The following is an 11,369-nucleotide window of genomic DNA, read 5'->3' as shown; positions in this document are numbered from 1 at the left end:
TGATCTGGATCCTGTCCCTGTCTGTTCTTGATCTCTGACCAGGATCGGCTTCCAGAATGACCTCTGGGACTGCAGCACTTGGGGACATTCTTGGTGGATATTTACTTAAAAACTAATTGTTTCAGTTGCCATGCAGCAAGAAGGTTATGGGTTTGATTCCTTGCACGGGGTCTTTCTGCATGGAGTTTGCATGTTCTTCTTGTGTAAGTGTGTGTTCTCTTTGGGTACTCTGGCTTCCTCCAACTGTCCAAAAACATGACTGTTAGGTTAATTGGCTTCTCTACATGGTCCTTAGGTGTTTGTGTGTGTATAGCTGTGTTTCTTTGTGTGTCTCTGTGTTGCCCTGCAACAGACTGGCAACCTTACCAGGGTGTACACCGCCTCTCACCCATAGACTGCCTCAGGGTCATGAGTGAAAAAGTGTCTATGAAGTGTATGAGAACAAAAGAAAGGCCTCGGAAGAGACAGATATATCCTGGAATGCTTTGTGTAGAGAGCTATCCTCTCAAAGCATTATGGAATTGCTATCACAGAGACTAATAACAAAGATGGTGCAGGCACTGCGTGGTGGAGTTACGGGACCAACAAGGAGCAAAAAGCAGTTATCATCTGTCCCAACGGTCAGTTAACTGAGTTCTCTATAGAGTTCACTACATAGTCCCCACTCCATATTGTGATTTAGGGATTTAGGGGTTAGGGTGTGCGTTTGAACACAAGAAGCTTGCATGAGCTATGAGAACAGCAACTTTTAAACAGATCATGCCCAATAAGAAAAGGGCTCCTGCTTCTCTTGTATGCGTTTAATAGGTGTTCCCTCTCAGGAGCGGGTACAGGGTTGTGCATGTGCTTTTTTTTTTAAAGTGGATAGGCTGTGTCTTTAACAATAATTTGATAAAATCTTCCACAATAACCTTAAACACTTGATATGTGATAATTAGATTGATTTATGTTGCCTTACAGAAAGCTAGGTGCCGAAAGGAGAAGCAAGAATCTTTCGGCCTCATTAATTAATTAATTAATCATTGATTATTTCAAAGCCAGTTAATACTTACAATTCTTTTCAAAATTTAACCCTTTGTTTTCCCCATCCAAATTGTAAAGCAACAAAACCTCTTCTGCTTTTAACATTGCATTGTCCACCCGCTCCCTATTCTCAGTTTTGTTTTATCTGTTTTCAGAACTCCTTTTTGAGTTACTGTTAAACTCTTACAAGGTCATTGTAACATTCATGCTGATGTTGAAGGTGATGGCTTAAATGCAGCCTTTAATGCTATCTTAGACTCAATTGGCTTTGTTCAGAATGTGAATGGTCCCAAATATTCTTATATTCTGTCATAATCTCAGCAATAAGGATGTCTCACAAGACGCACTTGATCAGCTCTGTCGCATTTTCATTACGACTCATCTGATCCACCTGCATAGTACATAACCGGCCTTCAGACAAAACATCAGTGCTAGAGTACTTCAAGCCATTGGTAAGATCTATTCCAGCATTTTGATTCCTTACTTTCTGCTTGTTTGCCTGACCTGATCTGTCCCTGTTTCTTAATCTCCCTGATCCCTGTCTGCCTGCCCATTGCCTACCTAGAACTGTTTGTCGACCTCGTTCTAGTGCTTCATTGGACTCCTGATCACCTGGCTTTGACCCTGGACTACACTCCCGACTATGGATCCTGGTTTGTCCTCCTCTTCCTACTGCCTATTATTGTCTTCACGGTTCTGACCCCTGATCATTGTAACTCCGCTGGAGTTATTCTCTGGAACTTCTTGACCACTGACAGCAACATCAGTGCAACTGTCAACTAGCTTGAACCTAACCTCATGGTTCTTCATAGACTGATGACTAAGAGAAGGTTAGTTATCATTACTTTTGTGAATAATGCACATCATAAAGCTAACCTGGTCACTAATCTTATGTCTCCATTTGCAAAGGTTCCTGCCCTAGTCGCAGACAGGATCTGCTGCAGATTTGTTTCAATAAACTGTGATAAGCTTTCATACTGGTTGTCTGGTTTGAATTCTGGGTCCATCTGTTTTGATCTTTACAGAATAGCCTGGCCTAATATGGACCCATCACCAGACAATCAGTGCTGAGCAGTTGTAGAAAAATCAATTTCAAAAGAAGCGTTCATGACAAGAGCTGTACCTGACGTTGCCTGAATTATTCAGGCACCAAACCAATCAATACAGGGTTTATCTCACTCAGTGGGATTTTCAATTTGAGTTACAGCCTTCATGTTATGCCTCTGAACTCTCTAAGAGCACCTACATGATGTCCCTAATAGCAGGCAAAGAAAAGCTTCGGGGCACATCTGAGTAGCAAAATAACTTTGTATCTGTCACTCTAGCCAGGATTTCTAACAGGAACTAATGCATGTGGTCAGCCTGTTTTACCTTGTTGTGAGGCAAACTAAGGAGTGTTGTCCCTGAAATAATGGAAACAGTAAGTGGCAGAATACATAGACTTTCATCTGTTATCATTGGACAGTCGCTGGACTGCAGATCCCTTGATGGATGTTTTCATCACAGGACTGAATAAGAAGATAAAGGATGAGTTGGCCACCCGAGAAATCAGCTAGAGGACCTGGCCACAAGGATCGACTTTCAGCTCATGGAATGGTGCAAAGAACAGAGGGCAACTACGTCAACCATCACCAAACAAGTATTGTCCCATTCACCAACACCATACTTTCTTACCGAATGCAGAGGTTTAAGAATTCAAACACTGGACAAGAGGAGTCTACTCCAAAAGCACTCCATGCGTTACAAATGTTGTTCATCCACAAATCATAGGGCCAAAGACTGTAAAGCTGTGTTTGACTGCTCTGAAAGCAATAGTGATGCACATGTTTTAGCCATGCATGCAGGACCCTCCCGATGTTCAGCTAAAGACCCCAATACATCACCAAGAAGAAATGGTGGGGAGCCAGGTACCCCAAGGCCTATAGTCACCACATAAAGTTGCACAGAAATATGTGGCCCAGGGTGTCAAGGTTAATCCTGTGTAAAGCTTTGCTTAGTTCAAGAAGACAAACTGATTATGTTTTTATAAATGAAAAAAGTAGCGTCAAAACAACTGCATCAAGCACAGATGAAGACGCCTTAGTGCACATGCCATGCTCTTTTCCCTTACATCAAAACCATGACAAAAACAGTAGGCATACAATGACAGCTTATTTACGGTACATACAGCAACATGGCATTAAAAATGTGCAAGGTTGAGCTAGGACTTTATTGTAAAAAAAAAAAAAAGAAAAGAAAAAAAAAGGGGACCTTTGTTTAATCTCTCCCAAAACGTGAGCTCCATTTCAATACACAGCTTAGACAATAAAATATCTTTGTGGTTACACCTAAGCTTATCTCGATGTGGATGGAACCTGAGTTGTGTTACATCACTGCATCTGATCTTTTTGGCTCACCATTCTGCAGTGAGGCAAGGTGCTATTCTCTCTTCTGTTTAGGCACTTCAGTTCGTTCCTGCAAACACAGTGTGATGACGTTAAGATGTTGAATACTACAACCAAAAATGACTGAGTTGGTTGTCCATCTACATATTACATAGATTGAACACTGAGAATATCTTGTGACTACCTCCTGATAATTGGGGTCACTGAGGGTCTATGAGTCCTTAATAGTGTAAATTAAATCTGAAAATATTTTGTATTTGTTGCTCGCTGCCTTCGCTCACCGGTAACGGTTTTTACTTTCTAACGGACAGTCCAATTGTTTTTACCGGGAATACAGCCACAATTGGTCGGCACTACAGGTTGTGTGAGTCTCAACTAGGCTACTACCGGTAGCTCACCTGTGCTGCCCCGTTTTCAGCCTCACCTAGCGTTTTTAATAATGTGGACCGGCAGGACATACACTCTGCTTGTCTGTGTCTGGATATTACTACTGCCTGCTCCCCTGCACCTGCGCCCGAGGCACTCCACCTCCACCCGGACATCACCTTCCAGCCATGTTGGAGATACATCCACCAAGGGTCCTGTCGGATTGTCTACCACAACGGTTCAACAGCTATGAAATCCATCTGGTCCAGCTCCCGACGGTGGATTCGTCGCCCTCCATGCTCCACCAGCCGGGCTGTCGACCACAGTATGTTAGCCCACCTAGCTCGGTCGGCTAGCATCACCACCAGCTGCGACAACAAAGCATTCAACTTTGCTCTGCTCAACATCCGTTCACTGACAAGAAAGGGACATCTCATTAGGGACCTCATCACTGACCATAAACTGGACTTTCTCTGTTTAACCGACACCTGGCAACAGCCCCAAGATAACTCTCTGCTCAACGATTCCACTCCCAGTGGGTTTGTTTACATTTCTCAATTCCGTGGTTCCGGTCGCAGAGGAGGTCTTGCGATAATTCATCGCGAGAATTGAAAAATCTCGCCGGTATCATCTCCAGTTTCAAGCACGTTTGAATCCACAGTCTGCAAGCTATCTGGTCCAACTCCAACCATCATCGCTGCCATCTACCGCCCCCCAAAACCGAATAGTGCCTTTTTAACTGAGTTTGCTGATTTTCTCACCCACCTATCCTCTCTCTCACCAAACTTAATTCTGCTGGGTGATTTCAATATCCACATGGACGTTAAACCTATTTTGCCCTCCTACCTTGCTTTCTGGTTATACTATTACAGTGGTGTGTTACAGTGAGCTTGACGCAGACATTTTTAAATTATGCTCAATATTGAAGCGTGGTCTGTGCTACACACTATGGGTCTAGATTCGGGCGCGGCGGCGGGGAAGTGGGGGCGAGTTTAGTCCGACGACGGAGGAACATGAGGGCCAAAAATGGAGATCCAGGTGGAAAAAAGGTCCCAGTGTTCTCGAGCACCTCGCTCTTCTAGCGGGTCAAACTTCACGAAATGTTTTTCGGAATTTCGGACATAAAAACAAAACCAGCCGGCCTTCTGTCTGCGGTCAACTACAATGTGGGAGGTTCAGCGGAGCGTCTGTGGAGGGGGCGGGGACGTCTGGAGCCGAGGTATTGCATTACAGACATTGCACTGATGATGTGCAGTATTTTTGCAGTATTTTTTGAGGCAACTTTTCTACTTCTGTTATTTGCTGTTGTTTCTAATTGATTTATTTCAAACTTGAAACTTTGTTTAGCCTGTAAGGTCTAAAAAAAAAAATTAACCAATTAATCGTATCAAATCGAATCGTATCGTGGTGTATTCTTAAGTATCAAAAATAATCGAATCGTTGGGCCAGGATATTAATACTGAATCGAATCGCCATGATGGATGTGATTTACACCCCTATAAGTGACCATTTTTTCCTCTCATTTGCAGTGAATCTTACTCTCTCAATCTCTAAAACATCCCGCCTTCTGAACATAAAGAACATTGATCCCTCCACGCTTACTTCAAGTATCCACTCTTCCTGCCTCCTTGACTTCAATAATCTGCTAACCCCTGATGATCTGGTTTTTCACTACAACACTGGTCTCCATAATATTCTTGACTCACTTGCTCCACTAAAAAATTTATTTGTTTCCTTCTCCGTTTCCTCCCCCTGGTACACCCCAAATCTCAGAAGCATGAAAACCAAAGGAGGGAAAGTTGAAACTTTACTGAAAAACTGGTCTTACTATACACAAAGAAATGTACAATAATCACATTATGCACTACAAGGACTCCATTGTCAGCACTAAATCACAGTGCTAGTCCAACTTAATCACTGCCAATCAACATAGCTCAAAGTCTCTTTTCTCTATACTTAACAATACTATCAAACCTCAGGACCCTTTCCCCCTGCACCTTTACACAACCTCCTTCTGCAATGACATCATGTCATACTTCATAGGAAAAATCAAGAACATTCACCAGAACCTTGGATCAACGGCTCATCTCAGCAACTCAGAAGATCTCCCCCCGCCTACACATTTATTCTCCTCCTCCAATCCTCCCACTGTGGAAATCACAGAGCTCATTCGGAAATCCAAATAATCCACCTGTCAACTGGACCCCCTCCCAACACAACTTGTCAAAACCTGCCTCCCCTCTCTGGCTCCCCTCATCTCCACTATCATTCACTCCTCCCTTACCACTGGAACTGTCCCTACATCTCTCAAAACTGCTGCCATCACCCTGATTGCAAACAAAACCTGGTGTCGACCCCACCAACTTCAACAACCTCCTTCCTATCTCCAATTTACCCTTAATTTCCAAAATTTTTGAAAAAACTGTTGCCTCCCAGCTCTATTCTCACCTATCTGCCAACAGCCTGTATGAAGAATTTCAATCTGGTTTCCGGCCACTCCATAGCACTGAAACAGCACTCATCAAAATCACCAATGACCTCCTCATGGCATCTGATTCTGGACTACTCACCATCCTCATCCTCCTCGACCTAAGTGCTCTCTTCGTCACCATCTGTCACACCACCCTCCTCAGTAGGCTTTCTTCCATTGGCATCACTAACACACCGTTGGACTGGTTTATTTCCTATTTTTCTGACCGCACTCAGTTCATTCAACTGAGGACCCTCAAATCCACCCCCTCCCCCGTCACCTCATGTGTGCCCCAAGGCTCTGTCCTGGGGCCCCTGCTCTTCATCATCTATCTCCTTCCCCTTGGCAATATCTTCCGCAAATTTAACAACCATTTCCATTGCTATGCCGATGACACCCAGCTCTACCTCACTACGCAACCATCATCCACTCTTCCACCCGCGTCCCTCACAAATTGATTTTGTGAATTAAAAGCCTGGTTCACCAACAACTTCCTTCAATTAAATAGTAGTAAAACTGAGGTGCTCCTCATTGGCACCAAATCAACCCTTTCCAAAACCGACAGTTTCCAAGTTACTATTGATAGTTCCTCCATCTCCACCTCCCCCCAGGTTAAGAGTCTGGGTGTCATCCTCGATAGCACACTATCTTTCCAATCCCATATAAATAACTATTTATTACCCGGTCTGCCTATTTCCACTTAAGAAACATCAACCACCTCCGTCCCTCCCTTAACCCACACACTCACCTCCTGATTAGATTAATGCAACTCCCTCCTCTTTGGACTTCCACAGAAATCACTCCACAAACTACAACTGGTCCAGAACTCAGCTGCTCGCATCATAACAAGAACTCCCTCTATCCACCACATCACTCCGGTCCTCTGACAGCTACACTGGCTCCCCATACAGTTCCGCATTCACTAGAAAATTATCATGGTGACATTCAAGGCACTTCACCACCTTGCCCCCTCCATATCTGTCAGACCTCCTGCATGTTCTCACCCCCTCCCGTGCTCTTAGATCCTCATCTACTTTACACCTGTCTGTCCCTTCCGCCAGTCTCACCACCATGGGGAGCAGAGCATTCAGCCGCTCTGCCCCCCGCCTCTGGAACTCTCTACCACCCAAACTTAGAAACACGGTATCAAAATGCAACTCAAAACTAGTGTTGCACCGATACTGATACCAGTATCGGACGGGGCCCCGATACTGCCCTAAAATGGTGGTATCGGTATCGGCGAGTACCAACAAATAGGGCACTGATACCATTTTGAGAGCCATAAGTTTATTCAACTATTGTCACCCACTCCTGGTAGGCAATTAAAAGTTTTACTGGATTCACTTTGTATTAGATTTTTTCCTGCTTCACAAAGGCAGGCAGCAGCTCGACAAAGCCATGATGGCAATTATTTTACATTATTAAGGTATCAGTATCGGCCGATATTGCACAGCCAGCTATCGTGTATCGGGGCCAAAAAATGGCATCGGCGCAACACTACTCAAAACCCATCTGTTTAAGATTGCGTATTCTCTTTAAATATCAATTTCACTATCACAGCATCTGTATTTTTTAAATTTTTTTATTTTGTTTCTGACACAAAATTATCAAATGTATTATTATTATTATTATTATTTCATGAATAAAGATATTCAGACATTGTAAATACATGTAGGGGTAGTGTTTCCCTAGTGGTTAAAGCAGTGCGCTTGCAAGTTCGCACTGCACGGTTAGATCCCAACATCCAGCAATCTGGCTCTCTGAGAAAGACCCCTAACCCCCAATTGCTCCCCGGTCACCGCACAATGGTAGCCCACTGCTTCACTACCCGATGGGTTAAATGCAGAGGTAAATTTCTCCAGCGTGAGATCAGTAAAGTTCAGTTATTGTTATTGTGATTAATTAAGATGTAAAAACATCTTATCACATGGGTTTCCATGGGGACAGAAATGGGAGGTGGAGAATAAGTAGACCCACCACTTAAATCAGGTGATAGAGCCTCATCAGTATCCAAGAGCTGCTGCCTCATGATAATGGAGGAGACTGAGCTCTGCTTTCCAAAACTCTTTAACACTTCATGCAGCAGACCAAAACGCACTTACTTTGAAACTATAATAACCTACATTCTCGTGTTTTCCATCTCTCTGCTCACCTCATCTCTAAATCTGCTGGTCATCATCTCTATCTCACACTTCAGGTTTCCAATGAGCTAGCAAATTTAACAATAATTATTGGAATTGCTTTAAATTAGTTTGGGGTTTTGTAGTACAGCATACCTGCTTTCCTGAAAAAAAAAAAAAGAAAAAAAAAAAAGATCGTACAGACTAGTGAAAGTAAATGCTTTTGTTTTTCTCCACAGGAAGCTCCACTCTCCTACCAACCTGCTCCTTCTGTCTCTGGCTGTCTCTGATTTCTTTATTGGTCTCCTCATGTTCATTCATATTGTTCAGATAAATGGCTGCTGGCTTCTGGGTGACAGATTCTGTGTCATATTTCCCTATCTGGCTTATATTTTTACCAATGTCTCAATAGGAACCATGGTGATGATATCTATTGACCGTTATGTAGCTATATGTTACCCCCTTCATTACAATACTAAAATAACAAAGAAGAAAGTGAAGATATGTGTTTCCCTGTGTTGGACCTGGTCTACAGTGTTTCCAGGCCTTAATCTGATGGAGAACTTCAAACAACCAGGCATATATAACTCCTGCTTAGGTGAATGTATCATTGTCATTAATTACATTGGTGGTATGGTAGATCTTATTTTATCCTTTATAGCCCCCATCACAATAATAGTAGTTTTGTATTTCAGAATATTTGTGGTGGCAGTTTCTCAGATTCGAGCTATACACTCTCACAGTGCAGGATTAACCCTTCATGGTTCTGTAAATGTAAAGAAATCTGAGATTAAAGTAGCCGGGTCCCTCGGGGTTGTAGTCGTTGTGTTCCTGATATGTCTGTTACCATATTTCTGTGTCACACTTACAGGCCAAGATACTTTACTTAATGCCTCAATCACTGCTTTTGTGATAGTTTTATTTGACTTTAACTCCTGTCTAAACCCTATTATTTATACATTTTTCTACTCTTGGTTTAGAAAATCAATTAAACTCATTATAACACTTCGGATTTTGCAAAGTGATTCCTGTGACATGGACATACTGTAAAAACCCTGCCTTAAAATGTTCTGACTAATAAAATGTAGATCTTCATTTAGTCATGAATAAACAGAAAAGCATAACTAAAAGAAACGCAAGTTTCCCACCTGTTCCAAAAACTCTATTATTTGGTGAAGTTCTTCCTTTTTTATCAATCTGACTTTTAAGCAGTATATATTGGTTCATGGCAATCTGTATTCAGACACTTCTGTTTTTTTTATCCATGCGTCTAATTTCCTTGCTGTTTCAAACACAGACTATGCTGTTAGAAAGAAAAAAGGGGGTGTTCTATAACTATATAGCATACATTATATATAATGTATTCCACGATTTGCTCTTTAATTAAAAAAAGGAACTGAAACCCCTTTTAAAAATAATTTTCGAAAATAAACTTTTTTATTTTTTGCGGGGGCCACTACAGAGTTTTTTTGTTCGATTAAATACAATGATAACTGATGAATTACTTTTGTAAAAGTCATTATTTCAACTTTCTCTTAGAACTCAAACTGTTTATATTATAAGCTGGAATTTATAAATTCCAGCTTATAATTTCTTAAAATTCAACTGAACAAGTCATGATCACTTGTGGCCAATATTTGGCTTTAATGCGCATGTCTTAAATCTTTCTTTTGTATATCTGTTTTTAGCTAAATAAAAAGTTGACACATAGCCAAAGCCGAGCCTTTTATTTTTAGTTCAGTTTAAAAACGCACAAAAATGAGAGACTCCTGTTGTAACCAGCTGGTATAACATAAAAATAATGAGTAGTTTTATTTATTCAACATCAACAAATTAAAAACTTAAAGATGCCTATTTGCATTAAAACTAATATAAAGTGACCCATCATATTTCACCAAAATGAGGCCATGGTCACCTGATTAGAATTAGTTGCTGCTGGAATTTTTTTTTTCTCTCCTACCATGATGAGAACATTTAGTAGCACAAAATCATGGTTTTGTATTTTCCCCAATAGCTGCAGACAGGAAATAACAAAATAATGAATAATGCCTGGCGGTGTCTCTACTGATACCACAAGATGAGGTATTGACACTGATCTCTGATTGCGTCTCCAAAAAGTCGGTAAAACTCTTTTATCTTCTAGAGTGAAGACGTAAATCTCCTTGATGGTATAAGTTAATGCTATCTGCTCATATATTTTTAGGGCTGAAATATTCAAGTTTTATTTTTTAGAACTTTTTTTCTGGCCATCTGGTTAAACATGTTCCAAATTTTCAATCCTTCATCAGAGATATGTTTGATGAAGTGATAAGCTGCTGATAGGACAAGAATCGTCTGCTAAATGCATAAACTTAAAAAAAGAAAAACATATGTTGTGATATGTTGATGAATTTATCAGCTACCAATAGCATTCCATAATATCAAATCCTAATGATTGCAATACTTGGGCAGGTATTGCAGCACTCCCACCTTGTGTGAACATGTGCCTTTTTTATTCACTTACACTTCACAAACACACAAGAGAGACATATTTTACTAATGGAACACTTTCATAGACTTCAACTATTCTTCATAATTGTTTACTCAAAAGCTTTCATGTTGGGTTGGTACATAAGTGCAATTGAAATTATCGTTTTTGCAAAGCAGGCAAGGCACTATTTCTACAAATGATGTCACACTGCTAAGCTAAGATCTCTCCCACAGTTCCTACAGTCTGTCCCTTTTTACTCAGAAATATTATGGTTTTTACATTTGTAACAGATGGTAACATTACATAATATGTGAACTTGACAAATATCAAGTATAAATAAACAAAATATGGGGACGAGTCAGGATTAAGTTTAAACCTCTTGAAAAAGAGCTGAAATTTTCATTTGCGGTAAGAAACGTTATTCTCACTAACAGTTGCTGGTTCCTTTGTGACATTATCTGTGTTTTTTAACAGTGTCCAACTTATACTATCACTGTAGTTTTGATTTCAACTATTGTACTAATATCCAGCTGGAT

At 41.1% G+C, this 11,369-nt stretch overlaps 1 protein-coding gene and 1 pseudogene across 1 annotated transcript; both read left to right on the top strand.

Annotated features, from left to right (window-relative positions):
• Positions 1 to 4,129, top strand: part of LOC107097745 — a 9,854-nt pseudogene extending 5,725 nt beyond the window's left edge.
• Positions 4,130 to 8,276: 4,147 nt separating this feature from the next.
• Positions 8,277 to 9,413, top strand: LOC107097744 (trace amine-associated receptor 13c-like). Its single transcript, XM_015395026.1, has 2 exons — positions 8,277 to 8,440; positions 8,603 to 9,413. Exons 1-2 carry the CDS (start codon positions 8,277 to 8,279, stop codon positions 9,411 to 9,413), a joined length of 975 nt encoding a protein of 324 aa, XP_015250512.1.
• The last annotated feature ends 1,956 nt before the right edge of the window (positions 9,414 to 11,369 follow it).

Source organism: Cyprinodon variegatus, unplaced genomic scaffold (genome assembly GCF_000732505.1).
Source record: "Cyprinodon variegatus isolate N-32 unplaced genomic scaffold, C_variegatus-1.0 Scaffold720, whole genome shotgun sequence".
In the NCBI taxonomy this organism is placed as follows: Eukaryota; Metazoa; Chordata; class Actinopteri; order Cyprinodontiformes; family Cyprinodontidae; genus Cyprinodon; species Cyprinodon variegatus.
Note: the sequence above shows the minus strand (reverse complement) of the source record. Positions and strands in the feature narration are given on the sequence as shown.

What these genes read in the sequence shown, in the direction of transcription:
- LOC107097744 (XM_015395026.1), top strand. Translation starts at nt 8,277, where the DNA reads ATGGAGGAGACTGAGCTCTGCTTTCCAAAACTCTTTAACACTTCATGC. An exon ending in ATCTCTATCTCACACTTCAG is followed by an intron (nt 8,441 to 8,602) that starts GTTTCCAATGAG and finishes TTTTCTCCACAG; the next exon opens with GAAGCTCCACTCTCCTACCA.